Below are 27100 nucleotides of genomic sequence, written 5' to 3'. Positions count from 1 at the left end.
AAAGTGTAGCTTTTCCCGTTAAGCCTGGGATTCCTTTAATGATTCTGAAAGTAAATCAAAGGTTTCTGTTCAGAGTTTTCATTAAGGGGAAATGAGAAGTTAGTGGTGCATTTATCACCCTTTGCTTTTATTACCCTTCCCTTCAGGAGAGAAGGCTTTTGTGCAGCTTCCGCAGACGTGTGATTCGGTTTGTGAGATAAGAGCCGAGTTTGGTAGGCAGACTCCCTTAAACCTAGCATTTATTTTCTGTTTCTTTCTTATTATCTTGCATTTAGTTCACAAAAAAAAAAAAAAATGATTCTCATTTAAAGTTCGGTCCTTGTTCTTTTAAAGAGTTTGTGGGTGATGCTATAAGTCATTGACTCCAGAACTAGAGTAAATGCACCGCACTCCCCACTCCTCGCTGGCTTCCTGCCCCACACAGTGCCTCACCTACCCATTCACTCCTGCACTTCTTCTACAAGATATAGGTTCTTTCCTTTTTTAAACAGCATTTTTTAAAGATTTATTTATTTATTTGAGAGAGAGAGAGAGAGTGCAGGGGGAGGGGCAGAGGGAGACAGGGAGAGAGACTCCCAAGCAGATTCCAGGCATGCAGGGGTGGATTCCCACACAAGCAGGCTGGATCCCACCACCCTGAGATCATGACCTGAGCCAAAACTAAGAGTCAGAGGCTTAACCAACTATGCCACCCAGGCACCCCTACAAGGTATAGATTTCATCAGCACAAGCTTTTTGTGTTATTTTTTTTTGTTTTAAAGCACAGACATAGTAAGAGTAAACCATTTCAAGCATGTTTTATTTTTCCTTCCTTGAGGATTTGGGTAAAAATACTGAAGGGTAAGTCCTTACCTTGGTTTTACTTTGTCACAGCCTGTTCACACCCTCCCCCCACTTTTTTTTTCCTAAAGAAATGTTTTTTCTTACTCTTTTATAGTCATAATTCAACAATTTGCACTTCTTAAAAATAAATTTTAATGTGTGACTTAACTCCAAATCCCATTTTAATGGTTCATCCATGATGTTTTACTCATGCTTGGGTCTCTGCTAGGTCTTTCACACAACTACTGGATTTAGCATACACAGTTTTCCCTTAGAGCAGAGTATAGTTGAATAAGCACAAAGCTTTTAGTGTCAAACAGATGAGCGTTTAAAATCAAACTCTTTAGCCTTGCACAAATTTATTTTTTGAGGCTTCATCTGTAAAAAGAAGATAATGCTGTCTACATCGTAAGGTTTCTGTAAAGATTACATGAAGTAATATATAAAATTATTTAGCATAGTGCCATCTACATAGTAGCTGATTATTAAACAGTAACTATTATGAATGCTACTAAGGACACTAACAAAACAATTTCACCACTTGTACAAACAGCCTTTCGTGATTCTTTGTATTTCTTTGACTATAATTTTATTCTATCCTAGAAAAAGCCAACCACTACAAAAACATACACTTAAAGGGATTAGTATAATTAGGAAGTTCTTGCTATCTGAGATATATTTTATAAATTAAGTATTTATCCCTGGATTTAGATAAATAAAAACAGATGTTTTCCTAAGAAACAAAAAGACATTTAACTTGAGAATACAGGCATCCTTCATTTTATTGCACTTTGGCTCACTGTGCTTCTCGGACACTGAGTTTTTTTTTTTTTACAAATGAGAGGTTTGTGACAATCTTGCTTCCAGCAAGTCTATCAGCATCATTTTTCTAATAGCATTTGCTCAATTCGTGTCTCTGTGTCACACTTTGGTAATTTTTGCAACATTTCAAACTTTTTCATTATTATTATATTTGTTATGGTGATCTGTGATCAGTGCCTATGATTTGCTGAACACCTGATAGTGATTAGAATTTTTTAGGAATAAACGTATTTTTAAAATAAAGTATGTACTTTTTTTAGCCATTTGATATTGTACACTTAATAAACTACAGTATAGTATAAACATAACATAAGCACTGGGAAACCAAAAAATTCGTTTGGCTCTCTTATGGTGCTATTTGCTTTATTGTGGTGGTCTGGAGCTGAACCTGCAATATCTCTGAGGTATGCTCTGTAAATCTATTATGGGAAATGTTTTTAGAGTACAGTTGACCCTTGAATGACGGGGGGATGAAGGGTGCCAACTGCCCTGCACAGTTGAAAATCCAAGTATAACTTTTGGCTCTCCCAAAACTTTTGGCCTACTGTTGATTGGAAGACTTACTGGTAACAAAAACAGTCTATTAGCACATATTTTATATCTTTATATGTATTACAGAGTGTATTATTACAATAAAGTCAGCTAGAGAAAAGAAAATGCTGTTAAGAAAATTGCAAAGAAAATACATTCACAGTACTGTACTATAAAAAATCTGCCTGTAAGTGACCCGGGCAGTTCACACCTGTGTTTTTCAAGGGTTAACTGTACATGCATAAGAGAAGTATCTTTACCAATCATTCTTAATCCTGTTCCTCCCCCATAATCACCATTAGAGCTTTAAGAAATTACTAGTGCACAAATCACACCTCAAATCTACTGAATCAGAATCTAGAGAGGTGGAGCCCAGAATTTTGAATCTGATTTAATCTGAAATTTTAATCTGGTGCAAACACAAATCCTAATTTTGTATTTATCGGGATTATAATATTGTTTATTCATTCTCTTTCTCTTTTTATATATGTAAAGTTATATGTAACTAATACAAACCAGAATCATAAACTGTGTTCCACTGAGGTTCCACAGTACTCTTATTTCATGACAGTGTCCATACTACGTCCATGGAAAAAAAATGGGTTGGTGGCAAATACTTCTGGGTCAAACAAAGCTACATAAATTTCTCTTTGACTTTGATACATTAACATGTTATAAATGTCTTTGAGGGACATGTAGCATGAAATACTTCTGAAAAAACTTGACTGCAGGACTTTTTAAGACTTGTGAATCTAAATCAAAGACCTCAGGCTGACCACCATTACACAGGAAGAGATCATCTAGTTTTTTTTTTCTTTCCCCATGACTTAGAGATAAATATTTTAGGATAAAAATTCAGGAAAAGTAACCAATCTTTTATAGATGGTCATCTTGCATTTTTTAATTTTTTTGTTATGATTTGTTTCATCAACATGGCTGAAATTGATAATATGATGTTTTAAGCCAAATATGAAAGACATATAAATACATGTCTGGTTTTAGAGATGAGTGTGTTTGCATACTCATATGTACTCACAATCGAACAATAGCTGTGATCTTTCACATAAAAATTCTTTAGGAGACAGCTAGATATGATTGCTATATTTAACAATAATGAATTCCTTGATTTTATTCTACCCCAGGCCTTATGCTTTTGCCCTCTTTACCCTCAACTCAATTTTACATACTGATAACTTCATTTGTATTTTTATTCAAGTGTGTGTGTGTGTGTGTGTGTGTATGTGTGTAGTTTGAAAGTTTGAATAGTACTATTAGGTTTATAGTAAATAAGATCAGTCCTTTGTCCCCTCCTGCTTCCCATCTTCAATTCCTGCTTTCCAGAAGCAAACATAAACACTTTGAGATATTTTGGCATTTTAAGTGGTGCTTTTTATTGAACTGCTGTTTCTTTTTTTCTTTTTTCCTTTTTCAAATATTTTATCAAGTATCTATTGGCTTCCTTTCTTAATATTGAAATGTTGCTTTTTTGCTCTTTGTTCATGGATGCCATGTTGTCTCATTTCTGAGAATATGAATTACAGTTGGTTTCAGGGTTTCTTCCGCTCCTTGCATTGTCTCTATTTCTCCCAAGTCTCTCTTCTGTTTAATCTTGGTCTATGTCTTTCTTTTTAGAGGCTTTGATCTAGTGTTTCTTGAATGTCCATTTGTACTTAAAGTATGTTGAAATTCTGTGGTAATTAGTGGAGCTTGGAAACCGTGGTTCTTACTAAATTGCTTGAAATCAGAAAGGCATTGAAGATCACCCAGTTTTAGTTTCCTTATCTATCAAATGAACTACATGTCAATAGACATTAACATCCTATGTTTCCATATGACTAGAAATCTCTGAAATTATTTTCTGGTGGTTATCAGTAGCTGTTTTATTCATGAGATTCCAGGCATAATAACAACACAACCAATGTTTTAACATAAAGTCTGAGTAAAGAAGGGGAAAATTATGATGAGACAGACACTCCGTCAAATCTAACACTTCCTAGATATGTGGCTGTGAGCAGTTTACTAAACTCCGAGTCTCAGTTTCATTCCCTATAAAATAGGAAAAATACTTGGCTTGCTTGAATGACTAAATGCAAAAACATGCAAAGCTGTTAGCATAATGTCTGATACATAATAACATTTCAATAAACTGCTGCTGTCATTATTATATTTACTGATAAGTTAATGAAGGAAAGACTATTTCCTATGTTTCCCTGAAATCCAGATAAAACCTTGTTTGTCCCTTGCACAGAGCGCTTACCCCATAGATACTTAATAATTTGATGGGATTTGTGGGATTTGCTGTCTGTGGACCACATACCAGGTTTACAGAGTAAGTAAAAGTAGAATCCTTTTATTTTTATTTATGTTCTTTATTATTATCATGCCTTACTAAACAAGGAAAACCATGCATAGAGCTGACCCTTATTTTTTTTTTTTTGTCTTGATGTGCTTATTTCACTTTTGTAAGGCCTTTATATTTATAGAGGTCAGATATGCATTCTCAGCCTTCAAAACATGCCACCGTTCATTTTAGGGCAGATGCTGAGAATAAGTATGTATTTCATCTATTTTGTTTCACCCTTCTGTCCTTGTACTTTTCTTAGATTTGCCAAACTAGACATGTTTAAATCCCTTTGGAAATGACATTCCATTTCTTTTTGGGGGTGGGGAGTGGGGGTAGGGGTGATGGTGAGAACGGGTGGTATTTAAAGCCCAAGTACGTCTTTTGAAATGTCATTTTCACTCAACTGATTCCCAGTTTTTACTGAAATTTCTTGGGGGTGTGACTTCAAGGTAACTTTGATTTGTGATCACTTAAACATTTTGAGTCCTAAAGGAAACATATTGGGAAAGGTAAATTCAGTAACAATGCATCTGTTAGAATAACATAGCTTTGAAGATCAAGTGCTCTGTTATCTACATTTTCATCTGTTTAATGTACTTAGTCAATTCTCCTGATGATTCACAAAAGGATTATAATGGAAAATAGCACTTGCCCTATGATTTACAGATTTTTGGAGCTATGGTGCCACCTACTGGAATATTTCTAAATATTCCCTTGTCTAAATAATGAAAATAGACACTTACCTTTTAAAAAAAATGTAGAAAATGTTGCCCCAGAAGAATGAAGTCAAAAGATAACATATAGAAATACTAAGTATCTTACTATGTTCTATTTTATTACATTTGTTTCCTGAGCTTATAGAATTTAAGAACTCTCATGCAGTTCTTACTTTTAGAAGTACTGATGCCTTCTTTTTATAGTCACACATATATACATTCCCCCTCTTAATCCCCACTACTACTTCACATATTTTTCTTTACCTGTTTTTTCCACACCCTCCCAGTGCTGTTCATACAGAATGTTTACACATATGGTAATGCTATTTATATTAATACAATCTCCTAATATTAAATAGGTATTTATTATACACTAGTCATTAAGTACTTTCTGCAGATATTTGCTTTTTCCAAGTCTATTTGACTCCACTAACAGTATATGATTGCTTTTAAGTCTACATGAACTAGGGCATAAGGAGTACAGCGCTGTCTACCCATGCCAAACAGCTGAGACAACTATACCAGTTCTCTCGCTTTGCACTGGCCAAGCAGATCACTCTGTCACCATATACTGAAGAAGAGTGAGTAGGTCATGAAACAATTAAATATTCCATGCAACCAGTCTGATCAGGTCTTCTTGTTTAACGATGAGGCTTCAGCACAGTTGCTTCTTCCGATGATTTCGGTAACATTCCGAATACTGTCTGCATATGTAAAATATAATCGACTATTGAAGTCATTGCTCATATAATTTAGGAAGAATTACAAAATGTGATGGCAGATATTGACAAAGTACTGCAGACATTTGGTACTACTGTCTCCTCTAAATATTTAAGTAACTTCATCTATCTACCTTATATGATATGTAGAAACAGTCTCTATGGAAGTATTTGTTGCTGGACTGCTTATATTTATGTAAGTCATTAGAGTGGTTTTTGAGGGGATATGTTCTTTAGATATTAGATTTTTAACTAGGCTATTTCATGTAGGTTGTCTTTATATGTGTCCCTCCTTTGAGATTTGTAGTTAAGTTTTTTGATATTTTAAAAATAATTGAAAAACTTTTTAATTTATGTAATCTAGTAGATATGGTTTATGGAAATTAATGTCATTTCAAGTTGCATTGCTATAGTTCCTGAATATTTTCTTAAGGACTTTAACTTAAGTTTGGAAGTGGTTTCTATTTATGGAATTTTATTTTAGTGTGTTTCTGTAAGATTTACTGAGTGCATAAGTAATTTTCATGTGATTTATCATGTTGACTGAAAGTGTTACAGAGACTGAAAATCTGTTTATAGGGATTTTGTGACTATGAGAATAAGTAAGTTTAGTCTTACATTGAGTCTAAACTGTGATGCTGAAGACTTGGAATTTTCTTTCAAAGATAAAACACTGTGTGTGTGTGTGTATGTGTGTGTGTAATACTCTATAAAGAAAGTGAAATAAAATATAAAATAAGCTACGGTGTTTCAAAATAGCCTAAAAATCACTCAACAGAGGAATTTAGAATCAGATTCTGAGATAAAAGGGTGTAAAGGAAAACATGTATTCAATTTGAGAAGCCCTTATGGGAAGTAAGCATGAACACAGAGGAAAGGAAAATGTGATCCATCTTTAGATATTATATTGTTTGCCATGGATGCTAAATTTTGTTGCATTGAAGATTAAAGGATTTGGGGAAATGTTGAATGGACCCATGATTAGACCAGAAATACATAGATGAAGATATACATTTGGAGAGAAGCCATTTTTCTGTTTCCAAGCTACGGAAGCCTATTCACAGATAAACACAAGGTCTGTGAGTTACGATACTTTTGTTTGATGTCTCTGTAGTTTGGCTGACTTTCCTGTCAAAATAATATTCTGTAGTAAATTAAATTGACACATCTCTGATTTTTCTCTAGGATTTACCTATACCATACATAGAGCATTTATCCAGCAAACTATAATTTAACCTAAATGTCCAAATTTAGGGTCAAGTTTGTTTTAGCAAGTGTAGCACTATTAGTCATTTATTTTGTAGTCCAAGCCTGATTAAGATGCGTTTTTATTTAGCTTATGAGCTTTTAACAAATACCCATCTCTATATAACTTAAAACATTGGCTAAAAGAATTTCCATGCTGAGAGGTCAGGTGGAGAGGAAAGGCGGTAAGGATAGATTAATGAGGAAAGCAGGAGACCTGGGGGTTGACAGCATGGTCTGCAGAGTCAGACAGGCTCAGGTTCAAGCCTGGGCTGGCATATACTAGCCTTGCAAACTTAGCCAAGACACTTGACTTCTCTAAGCTTCTTAGGGTGTTGTGATCCTTGAGGAAGAAAATACAAGCAACATGCTTACTATAGTGCCTAGCATGCCCTGAACACTCAATACGTATTAGCAATGAATAATAATAAAATATCACTTCTGAATTATCCTTTTAAAAAGATACACCTGTAGAAATTGTCTTCTCCGTTTTGGTAATTTTCCTGCTCTCCTTTTCAAAACTTGGATTAAAATACTATACATCACATATTTCCTTTAAGAAGATTCATTGCTTTTTTATTTTTTAAAGATTTTATTTGTTTATTTATTTATTTAGAGCATGAGTGGGAGGAGGGGCAGAGAGAGAGGGAGAGAGAGAATCCCAAACAGACTCCACACTGAGTGTGGAGCCTGACACAGGGCTCAGTCCCAGGACCCTGAGATCATGAACTGAGCCAAGATCATGAACTGAGCCGAAATCAAAAGTCAGACACTTAACCGATGGAGCCAGCCAGGTGCTGGCTAAAAACAAATTCCTTGCATTTGAAGCAGTTAGAATTAAATGAATATCCTTGGGGTATTTAACATGTATGTGGCCTGATGAATAGTCTACTGTTTAGAAATATTTCTAGCGGGCGCCTGGGTGGCTCAGTTGGTTAAGCGACTGCCTTCAGCTCAGGTCATGATCCCAGGGTCCTGGAATCGAGTCCCACATCGGGCTCCCGGCTCAGCGGGGAGCCTGCTTCTCCCTCTGACCCTCTCCCCTCTCATGCTGTTTCTCTCCTGCTCACTCTCTAATAAATATATAAATAAATAAATAATTAAAAAAAAAAGAAATATTTCTAGCATATTTACTCTAGTATTCATAGTTCTTATGTTAAAGCAAAAGCTTCCTTATTATCCCAACATTCCTTTTTTCATTTCCATAATAAATATGTGACAAATTGTAAATCCTTCTTACAACATGTTCTATGTCATTTGTGCTGCATGTTTTGGTGGCAACAAACTAATAAACTACAACAATCGAACATAGTGGTGCGTGGAGTTAGTGGATGCAGTACAGACAATATTAAGATTCCTCTTTTCTCTGTCATCAAATCTACTATTTGATTTCTCTTCTACGTGTATTGATTCAATGGCGTCCATCACTCTCAGGAAAAAATTCAATCTCTTTATCATAGCCTAGAAGGCTTGTTCCTGGCTCTTCTCCAAAGGTGTTGTCATCAGATCTCTTTGATTTCTCCCTTGCATTTACTCATGCTCAAAACCATTCAACAATTACTTATCGACCACTTATGATATGCAAGGCTCTTAGCTACATATCCATGGCTGCTTTTCTTCCTCCTCGTCTTGTTGTGTGATTCTTGCTGATCTCCAATGGAAGGAATTTTAACTATTAGTCATAATCAGGTTCACCTATGACCTAAATATCTTTTCAGACTCTTGGAAATTTCTATTGATATGGATATAGATATCTCACAGATGGTAATTTTTCCCAGAGCAAAGGACCATGCCTTTTATATGTTCAAACCTAACACCTAATATCATGCCAGCAAAACAACAAATACTTTTTTGACTTAAATGAATCAAATTAACTTGTTCGAAGTCCAAGGAATTACGTGTTTATATTGAGAAGGGGCATATCAAAATAGTTTTAGATATTTAAAAACTTATGTACTTCTTAGATAAAGAGAAGAGATGTATCATATGAAACATGTTTATACACTCTAACTCAAATATTTTGAATCAGGCACTATGTTAAATGATCTACATTTATCATGAGGATTATTTTCTCTTTCACTTAAAACACAAGAGCTGTTAGTCACTCCTATAGTAATAATTTTTAATTTTTCTTATTACTTCTTTTGCAAATCAACACAATTCTAAGAACTTAATTTAGAAGGAAGTAAAAACAAATGAGAAGAGAGAAAACTACTAACAGGAAAAAAAATAAAATAAAAAATAAAAATATTATTTTATATGAGCTAGAAAAATAAAAGCTGACTAAACAAGAGGAGGGACAAAAATCCAAATCATGTAAATTAAAAACAATACTTAAGTTTGAATGATGAAGAAAGAGTAGAGAACTATAATGAGAAAGTAAGAAAATATTTGATACAATATACATTTTAATAATTACACATTTACATATGATGTACATAATACATAACATATATGTATAGGATCTATACATATATAAAATATATAATACACAAATACTTTTTTTATCAATGTCATTGAAGAATACTGGGTCATACCCATCTGATGGCACTTCTGAGGGAAAAATTTTTTCAGATTGGAAAATAAAATCTCAAGGCAGGAAGGTGTCTTAAATACTAGCCAATCTGTTCTTTTATCTGATGCTTGATTCCTTTTCACATCAGTTGACTATCATTTGGGAAAGAACTTTATGATCTTTTTAATAGTCATTTACAAAGAGGGGGAATGAAAACATGTCTCACTTTGCTGCAGACTGAATCCAGTTCCCATCACGGCAATAAAACTGACCTTTCCAACATTCCCACGAGCCCTCGTTAATAAATCCAATCGATCCATGTTAGCTCTCATTTTATTTGATTTCATTAATTTCCTTCTTTTATTTTTAAGATTTTATTTATTTATTTGCAAGAGAGAGCATGAGCAGGGGGGAAGGGTAGAGGCAGAGGGAGAAGCAGACTCCCTGTTGAGCAGAGAGCCCGATGCAGGACTTGATCCCAGGACTCTGGGATCATGACCTGAGCCAAAGGCAGACCCTTAACCGACTGAGCCACCCAGGCGCCCCTCATTAATTTCTTTCTTGAAACACCCTCTACTCATAACCCTTGTTGACTTCAATTGCCCTTTTACATAGAAAATTAGGTCACCTTTGCTGGCCCTCTCCTTTAATATTTATTCAACTTCAGAATTCTATCCTGGACGCTCCTCTTTTTTTTTATACCTGGGGAATCTCCTTCACCTTCGTAGTTACAATATTCATCTATATGCTGATCCATAGCCTTAGCCCAGATGTATATCTTGAGCTACCAACCTCCACCTCCAAATATTACCAAGTATTTTTACATAGAAGTCTCAAGCATATCAAATTTTCCTGTCTCTTTTTGGCTTTTCTTTCTTCTTTAGCTTAGTGAAAACTTCCACAATCTACCTAACTGCAATTGCCTAGTATGTTAAACTATCAACCTGAATGTTTTCCTTTTTACTCATTCTCTGCCTTTCTTTACTTGCAAAGATTTACAAAGTCTTGATGACTACTTTCAAAGTGTTTCACGGATTTTTTTCATGTCTTTTTTTTTTTTTTGGTACCATTTTCCTCATGTAGATCATCATCTTTCTCATATGCTTTTTTTTAAGTCTCTGATGTTTCTTTCCCAGCTTTGCCTTCTGATAATCTATTTTCCATTTTACAACAAGGTCAATACAAAATTGAAATGCTTCTCCATTAGACCTCCCCTTAAACACCTTCCTCTGATGACTGTTTAAAGCCTGTAAGACAAATCCCAGCTTATTCCTCTAGCACTAAGCTAACTGTCCATAATCCTTTAGGTCACAGCTTAAATGTATCCAAGAAACCCTCTCTATCGCATCCTCCCCCAGCTGGCCACCAACCCCAGAAAGCTAAATTAGGTGATCTCCCTATATGATTCTATAGCACATTCTGTCTCATTTGTCATCACACCATATGATTTTTTTTCTTCCTTTTTTTCTGTATCTCACACTGAACCCAGCTCATTGGGGGCAGGAAACTTCTATATCTTGGTTATATTATATCCCTAGAATGTGGCATGATATCTAGCACATAATAGGCACTCAATAAATAATCATTATCTAAATAAATGAATGCATTTGGGGGAAAATTTCCAAGGTCTTTTGCAAGCTTAAAATTAATTCTAATAGCTCTCCTTTATTGCATTATTTTTCTTATTTTACCTGAGAATTCAAAAACTAATAGCATAATTTTGACACACTTGGGCTTTGTAAACATGACATTAAGAGAAGGAATGTAGTTTCAGTGGGGAAAAAGGTACTGAAAATTGCCACCTTGTGAATGTTAACTAACATAGAGATGACTTTATATATAACTTATATTTAGATAAGTATGTATGAAATTTGAAATTTTTTAAGAGATTTTTTTTTTCCTTTTTTCAGGAGAATCCCCTTCCACTCTTGGTAAGAATTAATATTTGCATTTTACTTATTTTTTGTTGTTGTTGCAAAGTTTATGTATTTAATGTTGATAGAATTTTCTATTATTATCTAGTAAAATCATTTTATAAGGACAAATGTTATAATTATGAATGGTTCTTGATGTTTTCTTGTTCTTAATATTTCTGCTTATAAGATATAAAGTTTTATAACTACTTGAATGTATTTGTATATGTATTATTGTGTATAAATTACAGCTTTTCTTAAACTTGACAATAAGTTGCATGGCAGGGCTCCAATCTCTTTTTAAATTTTAACATTACAAACAATTCAAGTTAGATCACAAAATTTTATGGCTCAAAAATTAGTTAAGGAATTATCTGAGAAATTAGAATTATAAACATATTATATATATGTTATACATATATGAATATATATATATATTTTAAGATTTTTATTTAATTATTCATGAGAGACAGAGAGAGAGAGAGAGAGAAGCAGAGGGAGAAGCAGGCTCCCAAGGAGCAGAGAGCCCGATGTGGGACTCGATCCCAGGACCCTGGGATCATGACCTGAGCCGAAGGCAGACGCTTAACCATCTGAGCCACCCAGGCGCCCCATATATGGATATATATAAAAAAGAAAAACTTTGAGATTAGTAAGATATTTTATAATAATCATTTCCAAATTCTATTGTCACAATTAAATTAATAGTCTTAATGAGTATTCTAATCCTGAGATAAATTAAATTTAAACAAGGAAAATGTTAAAAATAAGTTCATACATACTACATGCAAAATAAGAGAGAAAATAAGTTATATCACTCAAATGTTACTGCTATTTAAAATGTATTACTGATTTCTTGATTCATCATATGGTTGACAGTATGCATTAAAAGAGTAAGTAAAGCCACTAAGATAATTCTGATTTAATAACTATAATGCACAGTTCTAGTTAGGTTCATTCAAAATATTCTGAGAATTGGGTAATTAAAGGAATTATTTTTTTTAATTAAGTGAAAATTCATTTCAAACTATGGAAACAAAGAACTAAGTGGAAACTAACAAAATGTTCCTGAATCTGCATAAGAAATATACTCTCTTATTTTTTAAAAGATGTAGTATTAGGATTTTATCATTGTCTAGTATGGCAGAGAATTTTTATAGATACATGGAAGTCATTAAGGCATAGTAGATGTGACTGGTTTATGCCAGCTACTCTCATGCATGTTAGCATTTCAATCATATAAATTGGTTATTGTTGCAGGAGGGGAGTGGGAATGGGGTAGAATGGGGAGTGAATGTTTAAAATGATAGATGACTCATCATTTTATTGAGAGAGTTTCCACTGTCTCTGCACTGACTGTTATAACAAGCCTCCAAATGATGACATGAGGTAAGTCAAAATAGTGACCCCAAATGCAAATGCGAATGTCCTCTTGCAAATATTGCCACCAAGAAGATGATCAATGGAAACAAGCAGCATCTCCAAAGTGAAGATGAAGGACAATGTAGAATTGGCCATTGGAGTGTGTTTTCTAATCCTGAATTAAATTCTTACTCATTGAATTAGGGAATGTGCCCCGAGCTTAAGACATGTGCAAGAATATTAAGGCTTCTAGGTAGGAGGATAGTTTTTTGAACACCCTTTTTTGCATAGACCTTGGAGTGAATTTGCTTGAGGAGATATAATCTTTATGAATGCTACTCTTCAACAAAGCACAGCGCTATTATGCGAGGTATTTGGAATGATATTCCCTTTAGTCTCTTTGTAATTCAAATGTAAAAGAAAAGAGGGAATGGGTGATAAAGGGAAAATGTCGCCACATTTCTCTCAAAGCAGAACGGATCATTGGAATCCTGCCGAAACCAAAGACAGTTGAACCTAAAAACAACAAATGAGTAATTGTTCAAGTCTATAGTGATGAAAGTGCACCGAATTTTAACTCCTCCCTCTCTCCCTTCCCTGTTCTCTCTCCTTCTCTTTCCTCCTGCTGTCTTTTCCTCTTCCCCCACTCCCTTCCTTTTATTCAACAAAGAGCAGGTGAGAGAATAAATCGAGTTAAACTTATGATTTTACACTGAACCCAGGAAGGAGCTACTTGCCTATTACTTAGCTAGATATGTTGGCTTGTATTATGGGTGAAAGTTTGTTAGTAAATATGTTGATTTGTGAGTTATTAGGTTATATTATAAAATTCTAGAGTTTGAAAATTTTCCTTGGGAAACAACCACTGTAACAACTGTACTATCACTTTAGATTTCTGAACCACAGCAGAGTTCCACATTATTTTATGTGCATGGCCTCGGGGAAGTTCAATAGGGTTTAGATGGTTTTTATCTGTATTTAGTAAACATTGATTTCACTTTGCCTTTGACATTAAATGAATGAAGTAAGGACTTCTGTGTGTCCTTTCTACTTCTATTTTCTTAATTCCCTATTCAGTAATCTTTTAATTTCGGTTCTTAATTCTTACCACTTCTACTCTTTTCCAGTTTCTCCCCTTCTTCCTCTTCCCATATTCATGCCATTTTCTCTTACCCACTCTTGTTGAACTGAATGGTTAAAATACTTGCGTGATATAATTCAATTTTTTGTTAATTATTGAAAAACATAAATTTGGCTATTCATGGAAGTGAATACATGTTAAACATAGATGATTTAGAAAAAAAGCCACATCACTATAACCTCATATCCAGAAATCACAATGTATTTTTTTTTTAAAACAATTTTTGGTGTATTCTCCACAACTGCCTACCTGATCCCCCTCCCCCGCCAATTCTTTAATAAAGAAATACACATTCTGAGTAAGAGAACACCAAAAATTTAAAGGCCTTTAATACGTGGTGCTAATGGGCCCTGCAGGAAGCTTTCACCAATCGAATACTCCAATCAGCTGCTCTGGTACCTATTTCAACACTGCCTTGCCATATTGTTTTTTCTTCTGAGGTGAATTGGAACTATAGAAAGTGTTGTTTCAGTATCTCAAATTGTACTTCTTTTTTTTTTTTAAAGATTTATTTATTTATTTGAGAGCGAGAATGAGAGAGAGAGAGAGCACATGAGAGGGGGGAGGGTCAGAGGGAGAAGCAGGCTCCCCGCCGAGCAGGGAGCCCGACGCGGGACTTGATCCCGGGACTCCAGGATCATGACCTGAGCCGAAGGCAGTCGCTCAACCAACTGAGCCACCCAGGTGCCCCAAATTGTACTTCTTATATTAGCAAAAAGTTCAAAACACTTTTGTAGACTTGGGCCATTTGTGTATCTGTTTGAGACTTTTGTTTCCCTGTCTTTTACCCAATCTTTGCTTTGTTTGACTTTGATTTATTGAAAAATGATCACTTTGTACCTAGAACTTTATCTTTCATCTTTTTTCTCCTGGAACACTAGTCCTCCTAATAATCTCTTTTGGAGTTTATCTTTCTCTATTCCTCATTGGTAAGTCCTTTACATTTTTTTTTTTACAATTTCTGTTAATCAATTTTCTTTATGCATGTGCTCTATCCTTCTTTTCTTTTCTTTTTTAAATTTAAATTCAATTATCCAACATATAGTACATCATTAGTTTTTGATATAGTGTCCAATGATTCATTAGTTGCATATAATACCCAGTGCTCATCACATCACGTGCCCTCCTTAGTGCCTCTCACCCAGTTACCCCATCCCCCCACCCACCTCCCTTTGCACAACCCTCAGTTTGTTTCCCAGAGTCCTTCTGAACCCAATTGCTTTGGACAGTTGAGAATCCAGCAATCGAAAGGGAAGAGGGCAGGGAATAGTTGCTTTCGGTTTCATTTCCCCATTTGTATCTTTAGCCTCTGTTCTGTAGCTTGTTTTATATCTAAGTCTACATATCTATACCTCTGTATGCATTTATATTTATATATATGTGTGTATATATGTATATGTATTTACTAATATATACACACACTATGTACACATACATATATATACATACACATATCATGTCTATGTTGTGCATGTATGCGTGTATATATACATATATCTATATATTTATATACATGCCATAATGGACTGGGGAGTTAGTAAACGCAGATGAGTATATGTTGCAGGATATGATTCACGTATTTATTTTGTTTTTCTTCTTCCATCTCCCATGAATACAATAGGACTGAACTCAACAGAAAAGCCCAGTGCTCTGACTCCAGGCGACCGCTTACCCGCCCGCACCACTGCATTCTCACTCCCAAGCATCTCTGAAAGAGAAAATAACTCCTCAGAGACCACACCTCCTCTTAATCCAGACAGTACTTCAACTGAAAGATTCCGGAGCCCTTTGGATAATACTAATGCTCTTAATGCGACAGGTTGGCACAGAGATATTAAATGAGTTTAGGAGAACTTGTCTTTCTTTTTGAATTCTAAAATTATCAAAACAGTTTTTCTTTAAATTATGTGTGCAATTTCTATGTATGTGATTTTATTCAGGCGTGTTAAGTGTAGGACATCTAGGTGTTCATGAAATATTGACTGACCAAAGTAATGAATGCTCGCTGTTAAGGAGACGATGGAGAGGGATGGGTGGGGGAAGCCCCCCACAAGTAATGTTGTGGGGAAGGAGGATTCTCCCTGGCTGTAATTTCAAAGCAGAGTCTTTCTTTGTTCAACTCCAGATTCTCAATATCAGAAAATTACTGGAGATATACAATTTATTTTTTAAAAACTACACCGAGGATTAATAATCCCACTTTGCTATTTGGATTTCCTTCAGGGGCATTTGCATTATTTAAAAAATTTAATCAAGGTTGTGGGTCCTAATGGTGGAATTTAAGGTAACGTGGCCACGTTCATACCAAAATATGAGTGATGTGGTAAGCATTTTTCCCAGGGAATACCACTGAGGCTCTTCAGAATCCCAATAAATCTGTGATTTGCTCGTTCCCTATTTATTGTTAGGTCTGCCAGTGTATTTGGTACATAAATCAACCCTCATGAAGGTTGTTCATACATTTTCTGAAATAATGTGCTATGTTGCCATTTTCTGAGGCAAACAGGTTTGTAGACATACTCTGATTAAAGACTAAGCTATTTGCTTAACAGGACCATTAATCCTAGTTTGGAAAACAAGTATGTATAACACTACCTAAAAATTTGGGGAGGAATACATTATAATGCTTTGAATACCATACTGATGAAGTTTATTGGCTTTAATAAGCAGTTAAATAAATGATAAATGCCTCCTTATGTTGATTACAGGACTGTACATTCAATCTTTCCTCCATTTTTTCCCGCTACACTAGCAGAGTAGTGGCTAGGACCTATCTAAACATTGTAAGCATTTGAATGCATTGCCCAAAATTTTAACAAAAGGAATGTGAGGATGAGGGTGTTGATGGCTAGGTAAGAACATTTCAGGCTAAACATTTTTACTGACTGAGTAAATGTCACACAGAGCTTTCCATTTCAAAGGTTCCACATTTCACTTCTTGTACACAAATACACGCATACAAAATTCCATAAGAAGCAAAATGTGAGAAGAAATATTTAAAATGGAATAGATTGGGAATAAGGGTGAATGATATTAAAATACTAACTTCCTCTAGCACAATAATACTGATGGTAAAATTAGCTTGGAAAGTTTCTTACACTTTCAGATAAAAGAACACATTTTCCCCCTTAGAAAATAATCTTGCTATCAGGTGATATTTCAATTATCTACTGGGATAAAATCTATATGTGTTATTTAATTTTTGTTTGTAATTGATTTATATTGTGGAATACAATAAAATTTTCAGGCTTGCTAATATATGTAGGGAAAAAATCCCTTAATCCATTTTTCTAACACTGTAACATTTTCAAACATTTTCAAAATTGTTCAAAAATCATGAAACTTAATTATGTAATATTATTTTTACAAAAATATTTTATGCATGTTGCAAAACATCAATATAGTATATACAAAGTATATACTTAGACTTATATATACTAAAATTTATGTATTATATTTATATATATATATAAAAGTATTTACACACATACACAATGGAAATACTATTTCTGATTTTTAAAGATACTGTTTTATCCGTGATACACACTCCAGACTCTAGACATGGGATTCTGTCAGAGAATGTGTGTACATGTGTGTGCAACTGTTTCCCTGCATCTTTTCTAGTACTAGATATTAAACTTTTAAAACTCTGCCAATACGATAGTTAAAGTATTTCATTTGTACATCGAAAAAAAATTTCATAGTGATGAGCATTTTTGCATATACTTTTTGGCCATTGTATATATTAGATGTCGTTACATGTCTTGTCCATTTTTCTTTTTTTTATGATTTGCCTATTGTATATTGAGGGATTCTTTATTGATTCTGCCTACAAAGAAATATCCCAACTTTCAGTTTGTAAAGTTGAAGGAGACTTCACAAAGCTCATAGTGACTTGGAGGCAAAAAAAAAAAAAAAAAAGACCGCCTGGAAACCTGAGTCATCTGTGACTTCATGGCCCAGAGGGAGCCTCTGGGAATCCGAAAATGAAGAACACAGGTGACCACCTTCCTGCCAGGTGAATTTGCATAGAGGCAGACACACATTTTAATAGACTGAGTCATTTCACGGTTCGGTAAACAAATATACTTATAACCTCTTAGTATTTGTATTTTTCATCTATGGTGGGGAAACACTGAAATGATTTCACTTTCTTACCTTAGGTGTTACACAGCCGCCTCTCCACCCCACGCACGCAGACTCGCAGGCGCCCTCTGCCGGATCTGACCCGCAGACACCCAGCACCGCTGCTACCCTTCCCCCACGCACACCTGCTCCGGGCGGGAATGACACAGCAGGTTTGCGAGGCTGTTAGACTTGTGCAAATACGAAGAGAGCATGACAACTGCCTGTGTTTAAGAACAGTGTGAGGGAATCTAACCACTTGTTAAACATGTAGCACTTGCTAGTTGGTGAATTTGGAATTTCATACTTTCATAGTTATCCTTCGTTTATGAGGCCACATAACTAAGGTCCTTGTGATAGAGATGAAATAATAAGGAATGAGACTTACAAGAATAAAGGAAAGACGTGTTCCAGAGGAAACAGTTATTTAGGGTACTCTATATGTTTTTTTATATTTGGGGCAAGTATCATTGCAGAGTGAGAACTTTTTGCTGGTAATAAAGAATAATATGTATGAATTGTTGCTTAAAGATCCCCGACCAATACACAAAATCATGAAGAGTGGATGACTTCCATCATCAATGAAGGGCACCAAGAAATTGTAATCACAATTTAATTGTTTTTTAAAAGAATGGAAAAAAAAGAAATAGATACTTCATATTCCCCATTCAAACATTAAGGTTCTTTTGGCTTAGCATCTCTGTACATAAAAGCAATGCAAAATATCCCCTCCATTGTCTTTCCAAAATCAGCGTCTAAGTCACTTCATGGTGCCCCCTCCTTTTTTATCCTGAAAAACAAAAATCCACCTGGACACATATAAAAATGTAGTGGCCTGAGTGTCTGAAGGTTAAAGATGGCAATGGGGGGGCCTACAGAGTTGGTACTAAAGAGGCCTTGCTTTTTTTTTTTTTAAAGATTTATTTATTTATTTATTTGACAGAGAGAGATAGCGAGAGCGGGAACACAAGCAGGGGGAGCGGGAGAGCGAGAAGCAGGCTTCCCGCCGAGCAGGGAGCCCGATGTGGGACTCGATCCCAGGACCCTGGGATCATGACCTGAGCCGAAGGCAGACGCTTAACGACTGAGCCACCCAGGCGCCCTAAAGAGGCCTTGCTTTAAGTACGAATCAAACATGGAAGTCAATCCTATCAAATAGGGGCACAAAAATCATTCCAGGCAATGTACAAGCTTGAAACAACTGGAAAAAGAGCTGCCCTCGCCTCCCTGCCTCGTTCCACCCACCCTAGCTGCCAGGAGAACCGCAGTAAAAAGATTTGGAGCTTTTAGCAAAGGCACAGATCCAGAAGTCGTGGATGAGAAGAAGGAGCTGTAAAAGACCTAAAGGGGACTGACCTGCAGGGGCTGATAGACGCACAAACCACCCTATTTGCCCTCATGAAGAAATCCTTCCTCTCCAAGTGGCTAATTCCACTAATGAATTAGGATTAATTAACTTAAGTAAAATTGTAAGAGCCACTCCTAAACTGGCACTGTGATTACCTACACAAGGGAGTCATAGTTTTCATATGAAGGAGGAAGGGAGGGGACTTGGGGAGGGAGCATGGGGGCCTCAGAAGAGCAGAAGGACAAGGGACTCTGGGGGGTGGGGCGGTGAAGAGACCAAGCTCGTGAAAGAGAAGTAGGGAAGAATATGGAAGGAGACAAAAGACAAACCCATTGATTTTTAAAACGTGGCAGAGGACCAGTTCTGTGTCTAAATTTTTTATTTATGTATTTATTTATTTATTATTTATTATTTTTTAAGATTTTATTTATTTATTTGACAGACAGAGACACAGCAAGAGAGGGAACACAAGCAGGGGGAGTGAGAGAGGGGGAAGCAGGCTTCCCACCTAGCAGGGAGCCCGATGTGGGACTTAGTCCCAGGACCCTGGGACCACGACCTGAGCTGAAGCAGATGCTCAACGACTGAGCCACCCAGGGGTCCCTAAATTTTTTTTTTAAAGAAAAAAAAAAACACCTTCCTGCTCTTCTCCTTGTTCTGTTGGAGCCCTTCTATGGGGATCCAGAACTGAAGAACTGATGTTTATATCATTCATTCTGCTCTGTGGGTTAGTGAAATGGGAGGATGGGTAGTGGATTGTGTAGACCGAGCTGAGAACCCAAACTCAAATTTTTGGAAGATGCTTTTTCAATTCTAATGGATGTGGATGTGAAGTTATGGACTTTTCTGGGTTTGTAACTGGAGGATGCCTGCATGATGGCCTTGAAACCATTTTCAGAATGTGCATGCATGTTTTACTCTGCTCAAATACTGAGAATCTTACTGCAAATGCAAGGCTAATCTCCTATCATTGAACTGAGGACCCCAGGGATCATGACAGGGAAATAACCAAACAAGCTTAAATAGAGCCTCGTTAGTATTTCTTTTTGCTTTTGCCATGACAACTACCAGAGTGCTAGTCATGTAATAGGCACCCAATGCATACATATTGATTGCTTGTGCTGTAATTCTGGGTGTGATGTCTGCAGGAAGATGTCACATGCATGAGGTGCTTTGAAGCTTGAGAGTGAAAGGTCCTAACCAAATACATTGTGCCATTTCTTCAGCAACGATGCCTGATTCTGTACCAATTGACTTAGATGTGCTTTTTCCTGGCGAGGGCAGTCTACACGTGGAAGTCGAATTGTAACCTTCAGCTGGAAAGGAAGCGCCCTGAGCTCAGCAACTGCACAGGCAGAAGCCCATTCAGCTTTGATTTAAGAACAGTAGACCTAAGCACCTGCACCCAGAAATCTGCGCCCCCCCCAGAGAGGTGCACCCCATGCGAGGCTTTCAGCACCTGGCAGGTCTGGCTTCCTCTTCTGCCAACCTTAACACAGCCTTTTACACCCAGAGCTCCACTCCCATCTCTGTGGTGTCAGCACTGGCAAGCCAGCCCCCCACTCTCTCGCCATGGTGCATTCTCACTAGCACCCAAGGCATGTCTCGGCCAGGGAGTTTGGCTTCCCTGAGTTGTGCAAGCTGGCTCCTCAAGTCCCAAAGACTTTTAAATTTGTGCTCCGAAGACAGAACTGCATAGGTTTTGAGTTGCCTGATGTTAAACTTACCTCGTCCACAAAGCTTGCTGTTTTTCATTCAGTTTTGCAGAACACATAGAGCAAAGTGCCTGATTGTTGCTTGGCCTTAGCTTCAATAATCTGTTTATGTTGACTGTCTGGCCGTTGCCCTTGGGTGGCAGAAATGGACAACAGTGATGATGGCCTTTCTGATTGCAGGCTTCCCAGGAGAACGGATTACACCCAGCATCTTCCGTGTAGACACAGCTTTCACACCAGTAGCCACCCTCAGCCCTGCACACAGCAGCTCTGCTGCCTTACCTTCACGCATCTCCAGCACCACCCATGATAACGCCTCAGGTTTGACCATGATGCTCTAGGTGTCTTAGGTGATGGATAATGAGATGGAAACTTGAAACTTTAATGCAGCTCTTTTACTTCATACCAAATATTATTTGCAGGTTTCCTGTTTTACAAAGTTTCATATCTTGATACTAAATTAGACAAAATAAACTTGCCGGTAAGCTTTTTCTTCTGGGCATACTTTATTTTGTTATTCATAGTATGAATGTTGATGGCAAAGAAGAAAGATAATAGACTTTAGTGTCATATAGCTGGATCAAATCCAGCCTCCTTAACTTTCTGGCTGACTTTAGCACAAGCCACTAATAATTTGTGTGTGTCAGTTTTCCCTTCTGTAAAACTGGATATTATAATATTCATTTTATAGGATTGATGTGAGAACTGAGTATGTAAAAAAGGCTGGTAGGCAGTGAATATTAAAAAAGAGTAAGTGGTATCCTTATTAGTAATTAAAATAATGAAGTTGTAATTGAAGGAGAAAAGAATAGTTTGACCATCAGGTAAGAATTACACCAAGGAATGAATAGTTTCTCTCAACTTATTTAATGTCATGCTCTAATTATTTGAACTATTGCTTATCTTCAAGGGCCATTGGTAGATAAAGCTTTGATTCACTTTTTTATTTTGAAAATGAGCAAGTGTTAATTCCAATGAGATCTCCTGTAGTAAAGATTTGGTTGGGAAAATATCTTTGCTGAAGAGTTTTTCCTTTGCCCTTTATTATGACAAACTCACTAACTTTTATTCTCTGTTCATTTCCTTGCAGGTGTGACTCGTACGTCCACTTCAACTGCAGCAAGCATTATCCATAAAACTGCTCCCACAACAATAGGTGACAATCTTACCTTCAGCCATGCAGTCATACCATGTACCTGGGATGTGCTCATAGAAGAGTCTCCCATTTGCTCTACACGGGGCTCCTTTTTTTGAGAAGTTCTATTGAGTATTCTAATCATGGGGGCTGTGGAATAGCAGTTAGTCTTAAAACCCTTATTTTAGCAAGGCAACAACTGGTGAGATCAGAGCATAATGTTACTGTCATAACCTATCATGTCATTATAGCACCCCTCTGCTCTCCTAACTTTGTACTTTATGCAAATGCATAGAAAAATAATCAAGTACACTAGGACTTCTTTCTGTAAGAGTGGGTTTAGGTATTAATATGAAAAGGAACTAGTCTATCAATGGGATTCTCCATTCCAAGTGGTGAATAGCCGAGGATTGACTGTAGAGCCCCAGTCATGCAACATGGAGCATGGAAGCAAAAGCAAGGGGCCTCTAGGGAATGAACAGAGCAATTGGCAGTGAGTCGGCCATGGCAGAGCCTGCAAGCCCACTCTTCTTTCCCCAATTCTTCCAACTCAAAGACCAGATTAGCAGAGACCTCTTCGCTTTCACAAAGCACATTTCCATTCATTCTTCAGTAATGCTTCACACAAGATATGTTTCAATTCATTGAAAGAGCCATTAATTACTCTGGATCCAGTATATGTGCAAAGAACTTAACAAAAATTAAACTAGGGAATAAGCAGCTTTTGCCTGTTTTCTGATGTTTTTAAACAAAGGTGTAAACTGAACTCTCTCGAGGTTATAATTATGTAATCTATTTTGAGATTAATCAAGGGGATGAGGATCTTTTAAATGTTTTTGGCTGCGTGTAGAGTTAGCCATGTCACCACACCATAATCAAATGGGTGCTCAAAAATGCCAATATTATTATTATCACAATCATGTTTTTTGGGTAAATTCATGAAAATGTTTTATAGAACTAGCTCATTAGTTTATAACATTTGAAGTTTTGAGATTAAAACATTGTACTAGGCACTGTGAACCCTGCATTGTCTGTTAAACCTAACTCATAGACTTTACAATTTATGTTGAAACATTGTAAAACCACCCTTTCGCAAAATGACTATAGCAGAGATATTGTAAATGAAATTTTAATAATTTGCATTCTCTTTTTTTTTCTATTATAGTTCCTACTACACCTAAGCAATCATGTGGTAAGTTTGTTTATCTAGAGGAAGCATATATCACTTTAGAATATTGCTTGAATTATTTCCTTCTTCGTTCTAAGCTTCAAGACCCACTAGCAAGCTATACTCACTGGCTCTCATTTCCCAGTAATCATTAGTTCCAAATCTTAAGAGCCAGTGTCCTTCAGGAGCAAGAAGATTGATGTCATATTCAGACCTAGTTTTGAGCATCAGGATTAATAATTACTAGCTAAACAACTTTGGTGAAGCCACTTAACTTCCGTTTGGGTGTGCGTGAAATGGAAGATAACAAGTTTGCTTTGGGGTTGCAGGGGGTGAGGATTCAGTGTAATGATACATGTGAAATGTGGAGAATACCTTCAAGGCTTGTGAAGAAAAAGAATCTGTTTTTGTCTCTGCCTCTCTGTCTTTCTGTTTTGTCAGGGTTTTGGCTCAAAGCAGGTGCTTGAGAGCAGTTTGTGCAACCCTTTTCCCATTTTCCTACTCTCTTCTCAGTGAAGGTCTTTCGTGATGGGGGCTTCACCCTCCATATTGTTTGTGAATCTCATCGCTGAAGTCTCTGCCTTCGGTAGCTCCCCATACATTTAATGTAAAGATCAGCCTTCATATGTTTGCTTAATTAATATGGTATTTTATGATCATATTTCTCCTATATTATTGCCTCCTTACACTCTTCACTTAACTAATATGAAATTACTTACAGTTTTCTAAACCCATAGTGGTTACATAATGTCTCTGTGTTCTCTCCTGCTCTTCTTCCTCTACGCTTAGAATTCCACTCTGCCTTCATCCAGCGCACCCCCTCCCACCATCTCTTTTCCTATGTCCTACTCATATTTTAAAACACAAACTGACACAAACAATGAATCATGGAACACTTCATCTAAAACTAATGATGTAATGTATGGGGATTAACATAAGAATAAAAAAAAATTAAAAAAAATAAAATAAAATAAAACACAAACTGAGTCACCCACCTCCTCCTGGAGAGCCTCTCCTATCCCTGCAATCTGAATAGATTTCTCCCCACCCTACTCCCATATTATTTTGTGCATAATCTTGTTTTAGGTGTTTGCATGTCTTCTGCAACTCATGTCTATGTTTATCTCCATGTTAGGACTCTACATTTCTAAGAGCTGATCATTTGTATTCCTAGGGCTTGGGACAATGTCTTAAAGATAATAAGGGCTTAATAATGTTCATTGGATTAAAAATGAGTGAATAAATTAGCATTTGTGGAAAACATATTTTTACCAGTCAACGGAATTTGTTTAAATAAAGGAGAGAATGTGAGATGTCACTAAGGAGAGGTCCTTAGGAGGGTTTATTATTGATAATTTTACCTAGGTAAAGGAGTAATGAGGCCTGTGGTCCCTGAATTAATGTTCCACATATTCAGAGAAACAGGTAATCAAGAACTGCATTTTAGAAAGAAAGGGAAATGATAAAGCAAGGAGAAGAAATTTGTCAGATGCTTCATTCATTTGTGCATCAATTCAACAAGTAATATTCAAACAAACGAGCCCCTACTAATGACAGGTTTTATGCAAAAACTTGGATTTATGTTGATGCTCAAAGTAAACTGGACTTTGCTGTCATAGAATGAATATACAGTTCAGTCAGGAAGACAGACATTAATCTGTCAATCACCCAAGTATAAACTTAAAAGCTGAGGTCCTTGATAGGCAGGGATATAAAGGGAATTTTGAAAAATAATTATGGACACACCTGGTGTGTTTCCTCTCTTTTTCATGTTTCTGGGGATACTTTGTTAGATAGTTGATATTTTTGAAAATCTATAATAAGGTGCTTGCATTTGATGTAGGTTTATTTGTTCTGAAAATTTTTTTTAAAGATAATCCTCATTTTTTTTTCTTTCAGATGAGAAGTATGCACATATCTCTGTGAAATATCATTATGATGATGAAACTAAGTCATTTAAGGCAAAACTAAATGTTAGTGATAAAGTGAATTGTGGAAATGACACATGTGTAGAGAATGAGATCCAGACCCTAGCAAGATGTGCAAATATTAATGTTACTATAAGTCATAATTCATGTCATACTCCAAATAAAATTTTAAACTTGGAAGTACCACCAGGTAAATATAAATTGGTTTCTATTTGTATATTTACAAAAAAGTACAATTCTATGTGTCTTGCATGCTAGGGGTTGCAGGAATCTGTCAGGTGAGTGAGCAGGGATGAAGGAAAGGAAGTTGGCAGGACGCAAGTGGGTGAACTTTCTGCTCTCCTACCCCAGTGAGTTTAGGAACTCTTATAAGCCGTCTTAATTCTTTTTCCCTCCCTACACTCCTTCTACACAGTGTATCATGTAGATTAAGTATTATTTATCCCTCTGTGGATAAGCGATTATCCACAAGCTTTCTCCCCCCCCCCATTTAATTCAAGTCATTAAATACATATGTGCACATATTTATCCTTCTAAATAGAGTTGTGTCTGGAGTATATTGGGGGAAAACACAAAGTCAAGGATTTGATGGTTGTGGAAAGAACAAAAATACTTGCACATAAAAAAAGAGATTATGATCATTTTAAGGTGATCAAGCCGGTTTTGCCAGCTCAGCTCCTGCTGGGAAGAAGGGACCAGGGTATCAAGCCCACTCCACTAAAGCATATCTTTACAAAATGCATTTTGGAAAAGGGATTCAGGAACTGTAAATGTTTTGACTATCTCACATCACATAATAATTCAAGAACATTGATTTGTTAACATTTCAATAGGTTAAAGTTTGCTTTCATATCTTGGTTATTGTAAATAATGCTGCTTTAAACACAGGGGTGCATGTAACCTTTTGAATTAATGTTCTTGTATTCTTTGGGTGAATATCTAGCAGTGAGATTGCTGGATCATAGGGTAGTTCTATTTTTAACTTTTTGAGGAACCGCCATACTGTTTTCCACAGTGGCTGCCCCAGTTTGTATCCCCACCAACAGTGCACAAGGGGACCTTTTTCTCCACATCCTCACCAACACCTGTTGTTTCTTGTGTTGTTGATTTTAGCCATTCTGACAGGTGTGATGTGATAGCTCATGTAGTTTTGATTCGCATTTCCCTGATGGTCAGTGATGATGAGCATCTTTTCATGTGTCTGTTGGCCATCTGCATGTCTTCTTTGGAGAAATGTCTGTTTATGCCTTCTGCCTGACTGTTTGTTTTTTGGGTGTTGATTTGTGTAAGTTCTTTATATATTTTGGATACGAACCCTTTATTGGATTTGTCATTTGCAACAACGTGGATGTAGCTAGAGAATATAATGCTAAATGAAATAGTTAGAGAAAGACAAATACTATATGACTTCACTCATATATGGAATTTAAGAAACAAAACAAACAAAGGGAAAAAATAAGAGAGAGAGAGACAGAAAGCAAGAAACAGACTTTTTTTTTTTAAAGATTTTATTTATTTGACACAGAGAGATACAGCAAGAGAGGGAACACA

At 36.2% G+C, this 27100-nt stretch overlaps 1 protein-coding gene across 1 annotated transcript in view; it reads left to right on the top strand.

Moving 5' to 3' along the window:
- Positions 1–27100, top strand: part of PTPRC (protein tyrosine phosphatase receptor type C) — a 117722-nt gene that overhangs the window by 42437 nt on the left and 48185 nt on the right. Inside the window, exons 3-7 of the mRNA XM_044916347.1 lie at positions 11625–11645; positions 18294–18428; positions 22409–22474; positions 23619–23645; positions 25521–25739. Coding sequence (XP_044772282.1) covers positions 11625–11645; positions 18294–18428; positions 22409–22474; positions 23619–23645; positions 25521–25739 — 468 coding nt within the window. The remainder of the gene's footprint in view (positions 1–11624; positions 11646–18293; positions 18429–22408; positions 22475–23618; positions 23646–25520; positions 25740–27100) is intronic.

The sequence above is a fragment of the Neomonachus schauinslandi genome, chromosome 6 (assembly GCF_002201575.2).
Source record: "Neomonachus schauinslandi chromosome 6, ASM220157v2, whole genome shotgun sequence".
In the NCBI taxonomy this organism is placed as follows: Eukaryota; Metazoa; Chordata; class Mammalia; order Carnivora; family Phocidae; genus Neomonachus; species Neomonachus schauinslandi.
The sequence above is the reverse complement of the archived record's forward strand: the minus strand, read 5'-3'. Positions and strand labels throughout refer to the sequence as shown.